The following is a 22,693-nucleotide window of genomic DNA, read 5'->3' on the forward strand; positions in this document are numbered from 1 at the left end:
AGAGAGAGAGAGAGAGCTTAGAGTGGAGAGAGAGTGAGTGGAAAATAGAGCAGGGGCAGGGAGGAACGCAGGGAGTTTTGCTTGGCTGGAGTCAAAGGAAGCAGAGAAGAGGGTTTTTTTTCCCCTTCTTTTTGAGGAGAGAAGGAGCGTGGCAAACCACACACAGTGCTGGAAAACCACACTGAGGAGAAAGAGGAGAGGAATAGAGGATAACAAAGACTGCAAGAGAGGAGAGGACAGCCTAAAAAAACAAAGAATACAAAAATGGAGTGGTTTAAGGAGGAAGGAAAAGGAGAGGGAACAGTGTGTCTCACCTCATTGTTGATATCAAACACTCCCTCCTGGATCTTCTCATAGATCTCCTTGGCTGTGTTGATGAAAGCCTGAGACGGAGATAGGAAGTGAGAAAGAGAGAGAGAGAAGAGGAGATTCAATTCATATTTCTGTTGACTCCTATAAATGGGCCTGCTCAGCTCTTATAAAAATGTTTTTACATCATTAGGAATGCAAACCCGATTCAATGCAAGTTTCAGATGTTGAAGAACAACACAACCAGGCTTTAAAACATTGCGAAATGTATACTGATCAGCAGTCATGCCAAAACCCTAAATAATCTCGTAGAATCTTAAAACTTGCTGGAAATTGTAATCTATAACAGTGAACTATCATTCTCAGTTATGGCTCAAAGTGTGAACTGATTTGTTAAATATTCCATATAGGTGTGTCAATTGCTGGCGAGAAGCTGAGACATTCCACATTTAAGGAGGTGGCTGCTGAACAGCACTGCATTCACAATTTGTGTCAATGGAAATACACGCCCTGCAGACAATAACAAAACATGGATGTCATGAAACAGATGTAGATGTGAATTTGTCCCACCAGCACTTTAACACCACAAAATGAGCACTGTTGGGAGGGTAAGATATGCATATAAGACATTTAAAAGTAAATTAAATCTACATGAAATTAAAACATGCAAGGGAAAAAAGCATGAAACAAAGTCTGGAAAGCTGTGCTCACTAGAAACAAAGCAAACTGCATGCTAACAAAGCTAACATTTTTAAAGGAACCAAATCGAAAAAGCTTCTAAAGGATTGGTACAGCAATTTTGGGAATACAACAACATGCGGTTATTGTGAGAGTGAAATTAGAATAAGAGTATGCATCTCATGTCTGGAATCAGGGTTTGTGTGGGTTCATTTTAAGACTTTTTAAAAGGACCAGTGTGAAGGATTTAACGGCATTTGGCGTTGTAGATACAAATTACAATGCCCTCGCATCACCATCCTGTTCAAGTGTATAGGAGAAACTACAATGGCTGCCTTTTTAAGACCATTCTGAATGCAATTTAAGACCAATTTCACATCCACACTGAAAAAAAATAGTATGAGGGACATAAAGGAAAATGCTGGTTTCGTTTTTAAGAGCCCGCAGACACCCTGTGTACATTTAGTACAGAGCTGAAGACAAAATGTAGTTAGCTTAGCTTAACATAAAGACTGGAAGCATGTGGAAACAGTTCGCTAGGCTCTGTCCATCAGCAGCAGATCATCTGAAGCTCACAAATTAACACATTGTATCGCGTTTATTTAATCCACACACTGATAAACAAAAGTTAAACTTTTGATTTTAAGGGCAATTGCTGGAACTATTTCTTGGTGTGCTGCTTCCCACACTCTTGTTGTCACAGTGAGTTTCTCAGATTGAATGATGAACTGAATTTGGGAACCTGCACCACAACCAGCCAGAGACACTGCACAGAAGTACTGGGTGCATCAATGAACTATTGTTCATTAAGAAATAGTTCCAGAACATGGCTCTAAAACCACAGCTTGGCTAGCTGCTTCCCTATGCCTCCGTTATCTCACTGTCAAAAAGAAAGTAAATTAATGTCATAGCCCAACTGATACTGGATTTCTGAGGCTGGTGGTAATTTCGATATTTGGAATTTTAAAAATTTCACAACAATAAAGCATCTGACAGTAATATTCTTTACATAAACACATGAAATAAACAAACTATCTTGATACGGATCCCCTTTTCTTTTACAGTGAGCAAGATATTAAGCAGGAAGCCAAAGTACTAGACGAACTATGTGATGGTGACACTGTTTATAATTGACCTCAAACCTAGTTTCTGTCCTGCAATATCTTGTTACTTGTCAGCCGACATATACACTGATACCGATATAACCGATAAATACCCGGCTGATTTCTCCATCTAGCTCTGATATGTGCATTTCATCAAATGTTGAGCAATATCTTGATTTGTGTATTTTGATAAGCCTGAAAATGAGGAATGACTTTTAGGCATTCACTTAAAATGATATCAAATAAAACCACTCACATCTTTGGATCAAATATCCCTCAGCGATACATTGCTTTATTCTGTCCTGTCCCACATCAAGGTAGGAAGATGCTCTAAAAATTCTGTTTTGTTGGGAGCTCAAGATGTAGTCTATTTTAAGACTTAAACTTCTTCACTGAACACTATCTAAGCCCTTAGCTTTTAGAGGTTTACGTGATATGTTTGAAGACCTTGTTAGAAGATACAGAAACCCTTCAGAGCAGATTTGCTTCTTCAAGTCAACAGTTGCCATAACAATGAGAGAGACACACACACACACACACACACACGGCTTACTGACAGTACTGCGAGGATCAAAGATGTTAGAATAAGTGGAATTAAACTCCCTGAGCGACTAGCCTATGACTGTCGATGCAGTTGTCTCCAGGGACGGTCTCTTAGTGTTTGTGTCTCAAGGGTCTAAACTGGAGAGCAAGTAGGATAAACTGGGGATCTGACATCAGCTCAGAGCACAAACTGTCTGTGAAAGAACACTGAAACCCCGCTGCCTCCACATACAACTTTGTCGGGAAGGAAAGAAGCGTCTTTCTTTAGCGGAGTCGTTGAATACCTGAAAATGTCCTGAACTTCTATCTGACAAAGTCTGAAATAGGCCGAGGAGCCCAAGGGTGCTCTCCAGTAAACTCTGTCCTGTTCACTCCTGTCCTCTTTCCTTCCTTTAACACATCACAGTATTCCTTGTTCCTTCACACCTCTCTACACTTTATTTCTTGAATTTCTCCGAGTTGAGATTTGTGTAGATTGTAAAGACAGAGGAGAAAGTAAAAGAAGGAAACAGAAAACAGGGTCAAATGTGGAGAAAATGTTGATTTTATATATGAGATTAATTCGTCCCTGGCGAGTTTGAATGAAAGTGTCTTTTGGAAGTGGGAGGTAAAATGAGTGTTTTTGTTAATGGAGTCTGGTAGAATGTAGCAGTTTTGGTCTGAGATGCTAGTGTCGTATACAGCACCTTTAAGGAGTAAAAAGTAAAAATGGGAGAAGATAAGTGAAGAAATAGACAAGAGAACAAGAGATAAAAGAAAAAAGAGAAATATAGACACAAGAACAGAAAGAGATGAGGCTGAGGAAAGGGTCTCAAGGAAGAGGAGATGAGACGATGAGTAGATGCTTACAGGAATCTCTATCTCCCTAAGGACCATACCATCAACCCGGTGTCCACCCACAGACCCTGACGACAAACCCAGCGCACTGATTGGCTGCTGGATGTCGCTGAGAGGAGGCAGGGTGGAGGTTATGAATATGTATGAACTCTAACTGGTTGATATACTGCTGGGGAGAGAAAGGGAGATGATGGAGAAGAGGGAGGGGGAGAAAGGAGCTGAGGGAGGAGGGGAGGAAGAAATGAATGGAAGAGGGCAGGAAGACATGGAGGAGAAAGGGGAGGAACGAAACATTGGAGTAGGGGGAGGAGGAACTGGATGGGGGGGTGAAGCAGGATAGGAGGGAGGTAAAGAGCAAATGATGGACGTCGAGGGATGAGGAGGAACGGAGCGAGGAGAGATGAAGGGAAGGGAGGAGAGGAGCGGTATCAGGAGGATTCAGAGGACACTAATGAGACAAATTAATCATACCACACACACACACACACACACACACACACACACACACACACACACACACACACACACACACACACACACACACACACACACACACACACACCACACACACACACACAACACACACACACACACACCCCTCCTCATTTTAACCCACAGAGAGCTTCTATTCGCACAGTGGTGTGGGTGGTGTGGCTGTTTGCATGATATAGCCAGGAAGAGGGGTAAGCAAAAGAGAATCAATGTAAAACACACACACACCACACCACACACACACACACACCACACAACACACACACACACTGTGTGCAGTGCCCCTGGCTGGCATGCTGTGCAGTGTAGGATGGGATTATTTATGTGATTGGATAAGTGAGAAAGGGGTCCCCGGGGACAACGCCATGCATTCATTACACTCAACAACACCAGGGGTGTGTCTCTGCGAGGGGCGGAGCTGTGTATTAACTGTGCCTGATGATGCTAATGTGGAGCTGGCAATGTAAGGCTCCAGTGTGGTGATCCATGATGCTACAGATAAACGTAACGTAACGATATTACGTCAGGACATCCACAGAAAATATGCCTGCATGGTTAAATGAATAATTAAATGTTAAAGAAATTTTATTAATTGATGTGTAACTTTACCTTGCCTTTCTATTAGTACATTTACAGCTACTAATAACTAATACTACTACACCAATAATAATAAAATAAAAAAAAATAAAAAATAAAAATAAAAAATAAAAAAACACACCAATAGCAAAAACAAGGAATACGATTGTATAATATCAGAAGTGAATGACACCAACTGGACTAAAGGCGATTTGTAATACACAGCTATTACAGTCTAATATATGGGTCTAAGCCCAGTACTGCAGCCTGCTGAAGGCTTGTTGAGTGAACACTAAAATACAGAGGACTAGGTTCAGCTACAGATGTCAGCAGGCAGCACTGATATCTGTGAAATAGCCCATGATGTGTGTGAAATTCTAGTGATGGATGGATTTATGTCAGGACAAAGCTGTTAGCATTAGTGTTGACATGTAGGGAGTAGTATATATATCAGACAGATTGAGTTTATAGCATTTTCGAACTCGCCACCAATTAGTGAATTATTGCTGAAACATTGATGTGTAATGTTCAGGTACTTCACTAATATTCTTTATGTCAGTGACAAATAACCTGGCATTTTCAAATGTAGTATGAAGCACGGTGTGCATGGGTATAACTATATGTATGTACGGGAGTGTGTGTGTGTGTATTATTACCTCCTCTACATTAGAGGCCGTCTTGGCTGAGGTCTCCATGAATATGAGGCCGTGTTCTCTGGCAAATGCTTCACCTTCCTCTTTCTTCACCTCTCTCCTTGACTCCAGGTCACTAAAAACACACACAAACTCGTTAATGCAATGACATAATGTAATCAATTAGGGAAAAAACAGTTACCTTAAAGTTTAGCTTGAACACTGATAAATGTGTGAGTCCTTCTGGTTTTAAGCCAAGTAAACTTAGTTTCCAGGTGTTTGTAATTGTATCAACAGCAGCACTTTTTTGACAGAATGTGTATTATTTTTCTTATGTAACCCTGTTATGTAACCTCAGTGTTGTCAATAACCAACTGAGGTTTGCTGCAGGAGTAACTTCCCCTTTTCAATTTGTCATAAGTATGCATTTACCATAATTTGTTTCAAGGTACCTGCAATTCTATCAACAGCACTCTTTTGACATGACTTTATCTTACACAACACTGTTATGTAATAAACAAAGTATTGTGAACTACTAACATATGAGTTCCTCTTTTAAATCTCACAAAATGAGTCAACTCTAACAAGTGTGGAACAGTTTGTTTTATTTAAATTTTAAACACAAGCTACAGTGTGAGGTTAGGGCCAGGCTCAGGTATAACAGCTGTCCAGCTTACTTGGACAAATTATAAGGAAACTATCATTTTATAGCAAAATGCTCTTAAACAGTAGAGATGACTGTCAAACATTGTTGATGGTCCACTCTTATGTAGGGCAGGATGCAAACATCACTGTGCAATGGATGTGGCCACAAAAAGGATCTCACCTCTTGTTGCCAATAAGCATGATGACCATATTGGAGTTGGAATGTTGGCGAGCGTCCTCTAACCAGGTTGTCAAGTGGTTGAAGGTGTCCCTTCTGTTAAAACAAACACAGAATCTAGTTTTAATATAGTTTCCCACTAATTCAAAAGAACACAGAGAAAAAAGCACCTATTACCCCTGTTCTGGAAGTGAAATTGTATAATTTTACTCACTTGACAGTAGTACGTGAGACAGATAAGATGTGAAAAAAAATCAGGTTCCTCTCACTTGTTCTAGCAATCCTAATGGCATTTCGAGAACCTACCAGGCCTGAATGAAAACAACCAATCAGAGCCAAGATATAAAGACGCTTTGGGTTGGAAGCTTGACAATAGTTAATTGTGGAGTCTCATTCTCAGGGTCCTTAGAATGAGACTTCACCCATCTTTCTCCCCTCGGATTGGTTGTTTTTGTTCAGGCCTGTCTCATGTACTACTATCAGCAAATATGACAAAAAAATATTTTCATAAAAATGAACTACTGCAGCTTTAAGTCCCTGTAGCCTAAAAGGATGAACTCCATACCAGCTATTCAACTGACTGTAGTTGCAGATTAGGTCGGAGCTAAGAACCCCAGGATTGTCCTTTTGTGGAGCATGAAGATCCACAGAAAATGGATGGACATCATGGCCTTCATTTTTGAAAGAGAGGATGCTGGTGGAGGGTACATTTTGACCTTAGGGCAGCGGTGCACAAAAGGCAACAGGGTTGTAAAAATCGTTATGAATCAATATCTGGGGACCATGAAGATCAATAACAGATTTCATGTCAACCTGGCCAGTAGCTGTCAATATATTTTGCTCTGGACCATAGCGCTGAATGCTGCAAATTGGGTTTGAGAAGAGATGCAGCTAGCTCCCCATTTACACTTAGTCACTTCATGTGTCCTGCGTGGATCAGATAGCTATCAGCTCTCAAAAGAGCTGAGTGTAAATACACCCAATGAGCATTCCACCTCCGGAGGTGGTTTGACACACTTTCTGGCCAGATGCTAAGAGTGTAAATGCATCCGTCTCTCCAAGACACAAACATAATCTTCACTCCTCCCATAGTGTGTCAGTAAGCAGCCTGTGACTCACTGTTCGATTTTCATAACATACCCGATGAATCCTAATGACGTGAAGAAAAGATACATGTGTTTTGTATTTTCAAAATACAGGAAATTCTTGTAATATTGGGCATTCTGAATTTGCACAAAATACCAGAACATTCAGATTTTTGTAAAGCACACATGGCTCTGGGGAGAGTTTGAACCCTACAGGAAAGAAGAACAGGAAGCAAAATGAGCAAAAAAGAAGATTGAAAATGTCTTGTACATTATATAGAAACTTACTCTCTGTCCAATGCGAAGACAGTTGAGTAACCTTGTGAGGCAGCTAGACTAGCAAGATCATAAAATCACACAAGAACCCATCTTGCCAGTCTTCAAGCTGTGTGTTTGTGCCGCAGCTACAGTGGTACTGAGCCAATCAACGTCCTTTGACGAAGTACTGGCAGCTACGGGGTGGGCACTAGGTGTGACATAGCTGTAAGACACTATTTGTTAAACAAAAATGGCAGCTGATAAAGATGTAGTAGCGTAGATGCTGCTAGCATCAGTTAGATCAGGACTGGAGAGTATTTCTTCATAGAAAGAAGAGCAGAGAAATTGTGTTCACAATGGTGAGGAAAGGATGCTAGTAAGGCTGAACTAGGGGTATTTTAAGTACACATCATTGTTTCTCAATCTAACATCCAACTTCACAATGTTCCTGAATGCAGCTTGGCCACAGAGTGTGTAGGGGTCTGTCTGATTGGTTTCATTACCTTGTGATGTCATAGACTAGCAGTGCTCCTGCTGCTCCTCTGTAGTAAGACCTGGTGATGGACCGGAATGACTCCTGACCAGCCTACAGAAAGACACAAACGTATATTAATGAACACACATTTTTATCATTTTAGTACCCACAGACAACTGCTGATTGTCTGGGTTTTTAACAGCCCTAAGCCTGACGTTTGACTCTGCTCTCAGTCCTACAGGTCATCCTCCCACAAGTCATGTTTATGTAGTTTAGTTCCATATATGTTCTGTAGCAGCCATGATTCCCTAGCATAGTCAGGCACCGGGTTTTCAGTCAGCCAGGGTAACGACAGGACAGAGCAGGGCCTGTAATTGAATACAATGGAGTTCTCTCTTTCCATCTGTCACAATCCCTTTCTTTCTCTCTGTTTGTGTGTCAAACCTCTCAATTTCCCTATTTATGAACCAAATGGAAGGTCACATCATTAACTGTGTGTCATACATACAGTCTGTTTATCCCCCTCTCTCACCTTGTTCACCCCCCCACATTGTCTCACCTCCGCTGTCTCTTCCTTGCATCACTCATCTTTTCATTCTTTCACTACAAATCCCTGGGCCTCCCCTCTTTCCATCACTCCTTTCACTATGTAGCGCTCTTACCACCCCCCTGCCACATCTATTCATCCTCTGTCTCCGTCCCATGTACAGTAACAATGTTGTCTGTGTTTCGTCCAGGCCGGAGCAGAAAACAAAACAGCACTCTTATCCTAGCAGCTGCAGCCCTGCGCTGCTCTGACCTCATCTGAAAAACCAGACAGTCAGTCGGTGAATCACTCAGCAAGTCAGAGGACCAGGCTGCCAGTTTGTCAGCCAGGAACCCAGTCTGTTGATCAACGAAGCAGTCGCTCACTGAGTCAGAGAACTAGTTAGTCGCCAACTAGTTAGTTGGTTGGCTAGAAACCCGTTCAGGTATTCAGTCAGTCAGTGAGCCAAACAGCCACTTAGAAGCCCCCACGAACAGTCAGTCAGTCATTAAGAGAGCAGTCAACCAGTCAGTAATTCTATTAGTGAATAAATGATAAATAAGGGTGAAAGAGAGGGAACACTGTGTCTGCCTGCCATCTGGCCTTTATGCCTGCGTGCAATAACACACATACATGCACACGCACTTATTCATGGCATGTGCAGCCTACACAATGATCTGACTGCTGTTTCTAGCCATTTGGTGATGGTGGCGGAAGTCCAGTAAGCATCAGTGAGCCCTGCTGGTTTTCATTTTGAGCATCTAATCAGGGCTAACACCTGGATGGCCAGGTGAAGACTTAACTAGCTGGTAGGATGAAAAACCTTGAAGAGGTCTTTTCCTCTCATACTTGGAGAGGTGTTTTTCCATAGAGCGCTAACTCCCCCTGCTGGCCAACTGGGTACCTGCACGTACAGGAGACCATAGTGCACTGAGCCAGTAGTCAGAATATTACATTGGAGGCACACGTTTGCGTGTTACCCACAGTTCATCATGGTCTTATGCTTTATAACACGCAAGTTATCAGCGTTTTTGCACCTGCAAGTTGGTTTTAGGACTGATGACGAATTAAGATGTTAAAGTTTATGACAAGCTGAATCAGCCATTCGTAATATTATTGATGTTCAAACACAGTGCAGTTATGGTAAAAAATGGTTCCTTCACTCAGCATTTAACAGACAGAAAGCATTTAATATGTTTTCTCTTTTATGTATACTAACGTCTCAAGATAACTATTTAATTGCTTTATTAATTGTATTAATCCCCTGAGCTCATGATTGTGCCTTCTTTATACAGTCCTCTGATTGTCTGCTGATCCAACTTATTTGTTCATTATGTGGAAATAAAATGAAACCAGCAAAACATTGGAACTTGACTGAGCCATGTATTATGTATTTGTGTGAGGGTGGGATGTCCTCATTAATCAAGTGTGTCCCACTTGGGCACTGTAGCAGTTACTGGAAATACTGTAAGCGTGGGAATTGGGAGAGACCCTCCATTTTCCTGTTTTCTTGACCTGTAGGGAAGGCAAGATGTGATACAGAACTCATAGCGAAAGACAAGCACAGTGCTGAGAGAGGTTCTGTCAGTGAAAAATGAGTTTTTATATAAATATTCACCAAAGTTATGAATCAAACATGTTATTTATCAAATAGAATTAATTATTAAAAGCTAAAAACTACTGATAGACAGATTACCCGCATTCACTAATCAAAAATAGCTTTCTGAAGACTTTTTCAGGTTCATATTTACATCAAAATTAAACTTATTTTAAAAATTACAAAGAAGGGATCATTACAGAACTACAGGCTAATGTTTAAGAGTGCTAATGCTTACATTTCAAAGACTGGGGAGGGAAGATATAGATATAGATATATATTACCGTATCCCAGATCTGCAGTTTGATCTGTTTGCCATCTATAGTGATCATCCTCGCTCCAAACTCCACACCTAGACACCCACACACACACAGAGAATGTAAATTAGGTACAATTAGGTGACTAAATCAGAAAGTCTCTAAAGCTGCTTATTAATAAACCATATCAGTTTAGTTATCTTCTCAGGTGTCATAATAAGTGCATATAAAAAGTGTATTGTGTGATTATGCACACTATTATTATTATTATTATTATTATTATCATTATTATCATCATCATCATCATCATCATCATCATCATCATCATCATCATTAGTAGTAGTAGTAGTAGTAGTGGTCCAGACTGGAACCGCATACATGATAAATTGTGACAAACGGACAGAAATTGGACAAAGAGGAAGCATTTTGTACCCCAGTATTACATTTCCATGTTTTCCAAATAATCTTATCAGGAGATTGTTTTCTTAACTGCTCATCATCAGCAGCTGGATTTAACAGTAGCTTAGTCAGTAAACTGTAATGCTTTAATTATCTGTAGGAATATTATAGAAATATTATATAGCAACAATTAAAAGCAAGCATTTTAATCAGCTTTATTATTTGCCCCAGCAAAATGTTTGTTGATTAATTTCTGACTGATTGTTTTTACATCGTTGGACAATGGATGGTTACTGCAACAACCCTAAACTACTGATGGTAAATTTAGACTTTTAATGTTGATTTGATAGATTTCACATACCTTGTGCCTTCTAAAGTCAGAAATACGAATATATCTTAACACATTTCCTATCTCATTACTAATAAATGATTTACTGTAACTGGGGCAACTTTAAGATGAGTATGGTCTCCTTCTTTTACGACATCAGATGTAGTGGTTGTCTCTATGATCTGGCTGAGTCTTAGGGCTATGGTGAGCTCAGCTTTGCTTATCTTAAACAACGTTCTCCTTCACTGCGATAACGGTTCATGATATTAGTGCTTTATAGCTACAACTTGCAAAACCCACCACAGCTAATTACTTTAATTAGCTCCACCTTTTCAGCCTGTTGGCCCCATCCTGTATTGATTTTGCACTGCTTTCTAACAACATGCGTGTGTATAAATAACAAACTCTAAATTAGGATGACATTTTATACATTTAAATGAATATATTTCTAGTTATGATGTTGCTTTAGTGCTGAATGTGTAGGAGGCAGGCACTCTTACCGATAGTGAGGTCGTGAACTGGCTGAAACCTCTTGTCTGTGAACTGTAGTAATAGACATGACTTTCCCACACCTGAAAATGAAACACACAAACATTAAAAAGGGTGTAATGCAGCAAAATTGGAACAGTGATTCATACATGCAAGCATGAACACCAAACGTACCAACAATCATTATAAAATCTATTACATTTCCTAGCAGTGAACTCCCACACAGCGCAGACACACTCTGCTGTTTGAAGGTGACAAAACTCTGCAGGGAGTTACAAATGTACAACAATAATGAATGTCTAATACATATAATTCATTCAAATTTAATGTAGGAATATTGGAGTCATTGTGCAGGTCAAACAACACCAGCAGGGAGCTTACACACCATTTTCCAACCTAGCTTCAATTAACCTGAGCCAACTGTTAGCGTGCTAACTGACCAGCTGGCTTCTTTGTATGTGTGATGCCACTGTTGTTGGTGGCACTGGTGAATCTGCTCATTATTAACTCTACATATGACTTCAGTTCTGGATGTTGCAGACCACAAACACGCAGATGGAGTAAGATTACAGTCAATGGCATGAGGTGTCAATATTCATTTCTTTAACTTGAAACGACCGGCATTTATTATCTTTAGTATCTCAGCGCAGCGGAGCATTGAATTACAAAGTCAGATGGCGAGGCTAGCGAATTTAATTACTAACTAATTTTAACAGCAACATGAAATATTTGAGTGGAAATGTGTCAAGTGAGTGACCTAAGTGTTCATCCCTGGGCAGTGTATGAATGGAAAGTCTATGTGATTATCAATCGTCAAACAGCAATGTGATACAATACTTTGTTACTGAGAACATGCAGTCATACACATTCTCATATGGAAATATTTTCTGGTTTCTTTCTGAAACTGAATATATCTGTGTTGTAGTTGTTATTTAATGCTTAGTTTGCAGACTTGGGTTCATGCTAAGATGAGCATTTGGTGTTTTGAGGTTAGGGAGCACATTTATCTTCATATGTGTGGGAGAAAAAAGTCCTTCTGGTGTCAACAAGCCTTTGAAGATGGATGGAAGGAGGGCGTGGGGTGAGAAGGGATGAGAATGATGCTAATGAGATGGCCAGAAAGACAAACTGACAGATATTCAAGGAGGTGACAGAGGGATGTGGTCTCCCTTCTTGGTGGTTTCCAAGGGTTACCATTGCCAGGCAGCGGCGTTGCTGGGCAGGGATTGTGTGATGATAATGATAAGAGATGGAGGGATCATGAGGAGGGCAGCTCTGTAGAGGTCCAACAATCATGTCATCATCACCCCTGTCTCCATCAGCCATCAATGGCTCAACTGCTAACACAGAGGAAACATTAAACTCCCATTTGCTATATTTTTCCAATAGCAAAATGGGTTAAAATAAAATTAACAGACATTTCCAGCCAAGAGGTAACAGCGGGTTGCCTGTGGTAGAGAGCATGAGCAAACTGCCTACAGCAGCCCACAATCAAAACCTGCTGTGCCTTCAAATGCTAAGAGAGGCTACAATCACATAATTAGTGGCGAACTACCAAATATGTTACAGAACAGGGTCTTTCCTACAGCTTCTAGTTGAGCTCATAATGCCTCACCATACCAGAAGCTCATGCAGAGGTAATTCGAATGTGGAAAGAGCCGCTGGGCTATCGGAGAGCTAAAAGCCAGCCAGGTGACTGAGCGGCTGGTTGGAGAACAGTTTGACTGGATGATTAACAGGTGGATTCATTTAGCTGCACTGGCTAAGCAAACACCAGTCTGATTCAATAGATGTGGACCAGTGAGATAAGTGCTGGCAAACATTCTGCTTCCTTCCACTGAACTGCAAGTGCTAGGCCCACAGTATCTAAAATCTACACACTAACTATGAAGAAGCTTAAGACAAGACGTATACTTCGCAATGAGCAAGATGTTCTGAAGTAGTGCCTCAAACATTTGGTCTGAGAGTATCAAATAATCCAGCACAATATTCTGCACTGGAAAGGCACGGAATAAAGAGGTGGTGGTTTTCAGAGGAGAAAAATTAACAGATCTTTTATGTTTCAGGTCTTTAAGTTGAATTCTAAGGATTTAGCAATAAAGAGATACGTAGCTGCACTTGGTTTAAACAATACTAAAGCCTTGTCTATCTGCCACATTTTCTCACAAACGTCTGACGGAACACATCTGCTACACACGTCTATTTTCTTCAGTCGTATGTGAGTAACAGCGCTTGTGTGTTGGGATTTTAGCACTGCCAACACCTACACCTCATTACTGTGCCTGAATGCATGAGTTTAGGCACAATGGAGCTTTGAGCTATATTTTTATTAAGATTTAGATTTTTAACAACTATAGCAGGTCACCCAGAATCTGGCATATTCCTGACTGAAGTCTGCCCTCATACCCTAACTACTACTGAGGTGGCTTCAAGCATGGCAATCCATCTCTAGCCAGTTCACTGGATGGAGCTGCCGAAGGAGTCGTCCCTGTGGCTGACAGTAGGGGACTAGGGTCTAGTGGTGCTTGAACTTCCAGTCTTAAAAACACATCAATATGGACTTCCTGTGGCCATGTAATCACAATTTTCCTGGTTCCAGACCTTTGTCTCCCCCTTCAACTCTGAAACCATTGGCCTTGTTCAGGGTGCAGTAACACAATGTTGTTGACACTCAAAGAATGATTTATTCTACTCAGAATACTACCTTTTTCATGAGGCAGTTAGCACAGCTGATCTAAGTCAGTCACTCAGCTAACCACATTAACTTCTGGTGACTGATACACAAGATAATATAGCTAGACTCTCCATGTGTCAAGGAGAATTGCTATAATGAATAAATACACTGAAAGGGTGACTTTATTTCAGTCATGAGCTGGAGAGTCATATCATCATCTAATTTGTCTCATTACATATGTCACATACTGCTAGATAAAATTAGAGCTAAAAAGCAAAGCAAGGGACACATGTCTAGGCTTTACAGAGAAATCTACTTTGGATTTCCATTTCAACAGTTTTGGTTTCAGTTTTTATAACATGTCTAGTTTTAGTTCATCTTTTGTTTTAGTTGTAAAGTTGTATTTGAATTAACACCAACATTACTAAGGTAGGACGGCAAAGAAATTCAAAATGTATGTTTCGAGTGTAGACTATGCAGAGCTGCACAATTAATCGCATTATTATTATTATTATTATTATTGTTAACCTTGACAACAGTTCAAGTAGATGGTGGTAGTGTGGCACTATGTAAGCAGACATTCACCAGATATTTAGGGGAAGGAAGCAACAGTCTATCAGAAGCAGCACTGTGCAAGAAAAGTGGAATTTCCTAACTAAACGTTCATCACACCACCCCTGGACTGCAGGCTCCTGTTGTGAAACTTTAGTCAGGGCACTGTACAACTGACCCAGGGTCATCTTCTCTCAGAGCTCAGTGACTGTGGGGAGGGGTTCTCAGCTAGTGCTTTAATGTTGAATACTCAGTGTAATGAAGTATTGTTTTTATTATTGCATTAATCTTTATGCGTTTAGTAAAAGAAATCCCAATGGACTTCTTCACTCTTCCTTCAGAGAAATGTCTGTGCTTCTCCTTCCCAGTGAACCACAACGCACCTCAAAATTCTGAGAAAGGGGTCAAACTTCTTAGAGAAAGTAGAAAAGTCTCTGGAAACTTGCAGATGTACAGGCAGTGCTCCATAGAACAAGAGTCTATTTTTGGAGCTTTAAAAGTGCACAGAGACTATAATTTTCTTTCAGAGTCAGTCTGTCTTTCTGCCAACCAGATCTGTGGACAGGCTGGCTGGAGGCCACTGGCTAAAGAGAAAATCCAACCTAGAACAGGATTTGCATCTTTTTTCTATTGACCAGGACAGTTCAATCGGTATGACACTGCCTCGTAGTATCATCATGGAGGAAAGTCTCTCCAGAAATGATTGCACAGCTCTACCAACACTGAATGGAATTACTAAAAGTTTTTGTAAGTATTATTTGGGGTTCTGGTTCATTAGACAGCATGCAGCAGAGGACGTGGTGATGTGGCGAGCATCTTGAACCCTTTGACCATTGGGATGCCCCACTCAGTACTGATTTTACCTAATTTCACATTTGAAGAAGCACCAATGACACATTGAGAATCTCCATTTAAAAACAAAAAGCACAAAAGGTAATTTTTTAAAGAAATATACTAAATAAGCTTTAAACATTACCAGAAAACCGTGATATGAAAAGGAATATGTGGGATTGTAACTTTCCAGACTATGTCACAAAGACCCATGTGGTTAGTTGTCTAAAAAACCTGAGGTATATCTCACAAGGTACAAGAACTGGTTAAAGGACCAGTGTGTAGGATTTAGTAGTATCTAGTAGAGTACCAGTTGATAGAAGTTGCAACTCACTGAACACCACTGGCCTCTGTATTTGACGACCTGGGAATGAGAACGAGTTGAGAAACTACAGTGGCTGTAACACTCGAAGCGTGGCCAGGGTTCTGGGCTACTGTAGAAACATGACTCTATGGAAGGTGACCGCCGCAGGATCGACAGATAAAAACCTCTCTTTCTAAAACACCACTCTCATTTTCAGGTGATTATACACTAATAAAAACATAGCTATAAATATTATATTCAATTACTGACAATAGATCCTATGTTACACACTGGAACTTTAATGAAAGACAACTGGGAACAAAACTAATGCTGGATATAAGCCTGAATACAAAATGACTGCAAATTTAAAAAAAACACTGCTGTATAATGGTGTCAGCCAAGAAGTTTTCTCATCTGTCCCAAAATGCTGCCTCTGTATCAGACCTTTAAACCTTTATCTACGCAACTGACTGACTGGTACTGGATCTTCCTCATTCTCAGAGTGCAGTGGTAATGCTTATCACAGATCTGAGCCAACTGGATGAGTCAAACTGATTAAGTTTTCCTCTGCACCTCCAGCAATCTAGTCCTGTTGGACAACTAACTAACGAAAAATCACAACAGCCTACGTGTACAGCACCACATGGGAGCCCGGTGCGTCTGACAGCTGGTATGGTGCAGGTCAAGGGTTAGACTGTGACCTGGAGAGTAATGGAGGGAAGACCTTTAAAAGCAGACATATGTAATAAAGCATCTGTTGCCATGCAGCTGGACCGGCACAGAGACCAGAGGGTTTTCTGGATGAAGCTGCAGGTCTTGTAAATTGGGGATTATTTGTTTTGGTGTATCAGGACTTGCCGTGGCAGTTACTAGGGTACAAACAGACACACCCAACTGAAACATGTCAAACTACTGTACTGTATAAGTAGCCTCAGATAATGGAGGGCCGATAAGACCTGGCTGTACAAAGTAACAAAAAGTGAATCTCCATTAGTCGGCAGGAGGTCGAGATAAGGACCTGATAGGTTCAATTATAATGTAAGGGTGCCAAGTAAAAGTCAGATTAAGTGTCCTCCTCTAAAATATGAGCCTTGTGTCAGGAAGTATTTGGAATGACAAACTCACTTACCACTCATCAAATTAAAGAATTAGCCCAATGTTTAGCAGAACCTGACAGACTGCTTTCTCAGGCTTAAATTACCCTTAGCAAAGAATTAAATCATGTCCCTCAACACAATTTACCTTCAAAGGTGGCTCATGAATAACGTACACTCAATAGGCTACCAAATATGATCTGTGCGTTTGTGTTCTATACGTGTTAACCAATGTAAATGTTGAGCTCTGGTTGAAAGAAATCACATGATCCAGTATTAGCAAACATCTTCCAACAAACCTGACTGTTGCTTCAGATGTGTGCAGGCCTGCAGCTGGAGGTTTTATCATTTCTACACATTGATTATTAAGATTTAGGCACTGGAAATTTGATAAATCAAAATCTTCAACATATGAATACAGGAACTGTTATTTATATTAATACACCACAAGGAAAACTAATCTTTTAATTTGCTGAGAAATGGACTGGTTTTTGCTCATGCAAAAGAAATGTCTCCTCTCCTGTGTGCTTTTTGGAGATTTACTATTATATCTCAGTGTACACAGATTATGCGTCTCTTGGTCCAGTGTGACTCAGAGTACGGCCAAACAGAACACAGCCAAATAGTGTGGGATTAGGGAAGGTGATAGATACCAAAAACTGCCTCCTCTACGCAAAACAAACACAACATTCAGTGTACTAAAAGCCCGTTTTAACAGAGGTATATAGATATCTGTAATTGTCATTCCTAATCTTGACAATAAACTTTTTTTAAAGATTTTCATTGGAGCCGATTAGGTTTGTGGCTGGTTCTGAGGCTTCCATAGAACTCTGATATGGTCCCAAGCACTCCGCTTCCAAACTGGTGCTTTATCACACAGTGACAGTATAGAAAATAGTTGTTTTGATCAAACTCAACTTCATCCTTTGCCAGGAGATATCAACGTCACCGTCACCTGCACTGTTCTGTAACTGCTCTGTCAAAAAAGGTATTTGTGAGAGCCAAATACATCCAAAACAAATGTCTGTCTTTCCTTCCTTCTGTTACTCCTTTCTTTCTATTCAACCAATGACGCCAAAGGTAACGTGTTGGGGCGTCCTGAAAGCTCACCTAGTAGAGGAAGAGTCCTCGCTGCAGTGGCCATGGGTTTAAGTACGTCCTGTGACCCTTTGCTGTGTGTCATCCCCTCTCTCTTTCACCCCTTCCTGTCGCAATCCATTAGAAGTCAATAACAGGCCCAAAAAACAGACAAAAATAAATAAATAAATAAAGGACTTCTGTGGTTTTGTTGCTTGTGGGCGTGATTCAGTAGAGAAAGGTTTTGGATTTCATGGCAACCTACAATGACATGTAGGAGCAGTTGTAATGCTACTGGTCACATTCTGACCACCCTGAACATACTGGACACAGAAAATGTGCACAAAATCTTCTTCCACTCTGTTTACACGTAAACCTGGACATACACATACAACTGATGCTGTACACAGTAGGCTCTGCTCCCTGTCATGGACAACAAACCAGATATTTTATAATATTTTCCCCAGGTTATCAAAGGGTTTCAGCTTTACTTTCTCATTCTCCTGAGGATTCCTTGGGAAGCCCACACCACACGTGATCAGATAGAAAAAGATGATTTAGATGCGTGCACTGCCGAGTATTTCTGGTGTAGGCATACATGTAATCAAGCTAGGACCTTGGCTGGCGCTTTCTTCATCACTCGCTACTCGAGATAAACAACAACAGCAGGCAAAACATGAACCTGTTTCGCAATAACACTGTAGTAAGCGTGCAGCCCACCAGTCATCATCTTAAATAAATCAGTACATTATGAACCTTTTCCCAACATGCTTCAACCTCCACCATAACAACATGTTTTGGTTTCTATACTACCATAACATAACACGTGTATGAGGAGAAAACATTTCATAATAATTTATTCTACCTTTCTTGACTGGAAACACCTGTTTGGCTCTTGACTGCATATTTGGCCCAAGTCTTTGGTTTGGCTTCCTGTACTGAAAAATCCTGACACATTTCTCACTCCAGCGCAGATGACTGCTGTTTTCTAACACTGGTGCAACAGTATTATAATACAGCTGTGTTACAAATGCACCTGCTGCCATACTGCAAGCTAACCTCGCAGGGCCCTCATCAGGACAGCCAGCTCACAGTAAACAGATGACAACATTAACTACTGCTCCCCTGGTTTACCTCACAGGGGGACCGATTACAGAAAAACCTACAATCTTGTTAAAAAAAACAGAGGAAGAAAGCCAACGACGAGTGTAATTGGTGCAACATGTATTTGGCCAGAAATAACAAGTGCTCTACGCCATTTTAGGGAATATTAGAGGCTATAGCTTGGCGTCCTGGCCTTCTGTGAGAAGAAGCTAAGCTAATATAAACTGTGTCACTTGATGATGCATCCAAAACAAACAGCCACTGGATCGTATGATTGTCACAGTGTGTGGTAACGAGCTCTAATGAGTGGTTCATTTGCTGCCCTCACAGCTGTTTGCTCAATATTCCGTCAGCAGCTAATGCTAGCTACCTCGGCTAGCAGGCTGTGGCTAACACCCCCACCCTCGACGCAAACGGACAAAAGGCCCAACATCTATCTGCCAGTGTCAACAACCGCTACGACAAAGCAGTACAGGAGAAGCTTAGGTCAGGGTGCCTGTGTATACGTTTCTGGCATTGTCAGCGTATTTTAAATGTTACCCAAATGTGTTAACAGCGCATAATTGGAGCTGTCATCCCACCCCTTGCGTCTGTGCTTTGACCACGTCATTGGACTATCCAACACTGCGGAAATACACCGCTAGCTAACCACAGCTAACAGCTAGCTCAATGCTAACGGGCTGTCTAGTTGGCACTTGCTGCGGCTTACCCGTGTCTCCGATGATGATGTATTTGAAGAGGTACGCATACGCCATGGCCCCTGGTTTGTGCAGTCAGCTGTCTCGACCGTTTCACCTTCGTTGAACCAAGCGTGAACCGTGTGAAAAAGGTAGCTGACGGCTTGTTAGCCTGTTTTTCTCTGTCGGTGCTGAGGAAGGAACAATAAACAGCCAGAGCCTCAGCTCTACGTCACACGGCCCGCCCTCGCCACGCTACAGAATGATGTCTTCAGGGTCTCCTCGGAAACTTTACGACATGTTCAATTACTCCACTCTTTATTGACATAAATGCACGGGAGTCAGTTAGTGTGGCGCTTTTAATACTTAGGGAAAACAGCTAAACCCATTCTTTATAATGATGTAATTGTTAATATTGTATGAGATTGAAAACATTAAACAAATTCACCAAAAAACAAATTATTGTGAAACTGTTACAAGTCTGAAGTCACTCTGGCGGCCCCTAGCGGCTACATTGTTCACTGCAGCCCACAACTCAAATTTGATGGACGGAGTGGAAATTATATATTACTGTAATCAGTATACCATTATATTTTTTAATGATTATACAAATACAGGTAAAATGGAACTGTTTTGTTTCAAAGACACTTTGTCTTTTTTATATTTTTATTATATTCTATTGTATTGTATTCTTTCTTTTACTCGTTTCCCTGTGCTGCTGTGCCAAATTTGAATTTTCCCTATGAAGGATCAGTAATAGAACATCTTATTATATCTTATCTTATCTTGTGATTGTAGGGCATACAACGGAATCATGTTTGGTAACTCTCAGTGACCAGGAACAGCAATAAAAACAAGAATAAACAAGATAATACATATAAATATAAAGTTAATGGTTGTAAAGCAGGGCTCTCAAACTGCCAGCCTGGGTGCGTTAACTGACCCTGCACCCCCTACCTCAGGTCAGTGACATGATGTCAAAAATATAATATAATCTAGAATTAAAATAAAAACACATTCAGAGAGGCTAACATGGTAATATTACATTTGATTCAAGCCTGCATCTCAGGCATCAAGCTTAGGAACAATATAGACCTTTAGCTCCACAGACATACAGCTGTGTTTTAATCACAGGCTCAAGGGTTAAACCTGCACTTCAGTTACAGGGAGAGTTTTAAAGCTGACGGAGCAAACATTTTTCAAAAAGCTAAGCCATCATATGGTCCTTTAGCTTTAACAGGGACATTGAATTTTAAACACAATAAGGTCTGAGGAGAAACTTTGACTCTGCTGCTGCACCCCCTGTGCTGAGCTGTGGCTCTGAGAAAATCTTTGGTGGAAGTAGTTGTATTCAGTGTCTCAGAGAGCTGCAGATCATGGGTCCAGTATCACCATCAACATCAGATATATCTGAGAACAGGAGATGGTTGGTTTCATCTTCCCTTTGCTGCCAAATAAGCCTTTTTTGTTTTTCCCTGTATCAATTATCTACATCAGTTCTCCTACTGACCAAAACTTTGAGGTAAGACGGTTGGTCTTAGTTGTAGTTTAAAATATGAAGCTGTCATTTTTGCACCAAAAACCAGCAGTGCATTTGTCCTGCTAACAAGTATCATCTGTGTTCCACAAAGGTAGAACCCTGGCCTACAATAGGTGACTAAAAGCAGGACAGGTTTCAGTGGTGGACCTTCATCTTCTCTGGCTAGTTGTCATGGTTACAGCAGTGGGCATGTATTGATCCATCTAAACTGCTGCAACAACGAAGATGTATGTTTGACATACAACTAGAACTATGTCTCTGAACCAACTTTTGACTTACATCATCTGTCGCATTGGAAAGTATTGTATATAGGGAATGTTGCAAAATGAGAAATTTGCTTTTTCTTTCTTTATCATATGAGAAACACAAAAAATACCACAGAACCTCATTACTCAAGTACTCATTACACAGTGCTCTGAATTCCTCCTCCTCACACACACACACTTTTACCTATTGCAGATTGCAATAAATCCTCAACCTGGCAGTAGCTATGAACATATTACTTTTCTTACAACATCAACTGTGTTAACATAGCTAAGTTAACATTAGATTTGTGTCTGACTAGCCAGCATTTCACCCAGCAGCATTATCTCTACAACTTGCCTAAAACCTGGATTCAAAAAACCTAAAGAGAATTTATGTGTCTTAAATAGACGATTATTTCTGGGGGACTGCCGGTACATGCAACTGACCCCAACCAAGAAGCTGCGCTGGTAGCAAAAACTGTTTCATATTGGTTCTAGAAAGCTTATGCAAAAATCATTAAGGAACTAAAGCTGTCAAAGAAGTGTAGTGGAGTAAAAAGTAAATATTTGCCTCTGAAATGAAGTATAAAGTGGCATGCAATACAATAATTTGTACTTAAGTTCAGCATTTTCTTAGTGATGTTAGTGATGCTAGGTCAGTATAATAACCTACAATATACAGGTTTAATGAGTGTATGAAACAATTTGAATAAAAAGTGTAAATAGCACTGGGAGACTAAAATCTAATGGTTACACAAAAATATGAATGATTAAAGAAATCATAGCATCAAATATCTGTATGTTACTGATAGTAAAAAACAAAAACAGGAAATATTTTGCAGGAAATGAACCTGCTCTGGTGATGTTCATGTTTCTGTTGTTGACTGTTTTCCATATCACTATCATAGTAACTGCTGAAACAGCCACTTGATGGCAGCAGTGTTAAGTTATCACACCATAGGTAGCACGCAGTACAAAACAACTATAGAACCACATCAAATGAACAGTTTGAACAGTCAAACAGCAGCGATAGTTAAAACACTTCTGCAGCTGAGCTGTAGTGGCTCATCAATTCCTGCAGAGAGAAGCAACGTGCCATATTCTGGAGGGGATTTTTTCCTGTGTGTGTATTCTTTGTGTGTTTTATTTATTGGTTTATCCAACAGGGACAGTGCACATCAATAAACA

At 40.5% G+C, this 22,693-nt stretch overlaps 1 protein-coding gene across 1 annotated transcript in view; it reads right to left on the reverse strand.

Moving 5' to 3' along the window:
- The window catches only part of rab2a (RAB2A, member RAS oncogene family), a 25,033-nt gene extending 5,043 nt beyond the window's left edge, over positions 1-19,990 (reverse strand). The window contains exons 1-7 of the mRNA XM_035670443.1: positions 19,753-19,990; positions 11,419-11,490; positions 10,219-10,286; positions 7,840-7,922; positions 5,997-6,089; positions 5,195-5,306; positions 315-383 (exon numbers count right to left, since the gene is read on the reverse strand). Of these exons, the coding sequence (XP_035526336.1) occupies positions 315-383; positions 5,195-5,306; positions 5,997-6,089; positions 7,840-7,922; positions 10,219-10,286; positions 11,419-11,490; positions 19,753-19,798 (543 nt within the window). The 5' untranslated portion in view covers positions 19,799-19,990. The remainder of the gene's footprint in view (positions 1-314; positions 384-5,194; positions 5,307-5,996; positions 6,090-7,839; positions 7,923-10,218; positions 10,287-11,418; positions 11,491-19,752) is intronic.
- Between the last annotated feature and the right edge of the window lie 2,703 nt (positions 19,991-22,693).

The sequence above is a fragment of the Morone saxatilis genome, unplaced genomic scaffold (genome assembly GCF_004916995.1).
Source record: "Morone saxatilis isolate NCDOM2014 unplaced genomic scaffold, NCSU_SB_2.0 Contig23, whole genome shotgun sequence".
NCBI classification, from domain to species: domain Eukaryota; kingdom Metazoa; phylum Chordata; class Actinopteri; family Moronidae; genus Morone; species Morone saxatilis.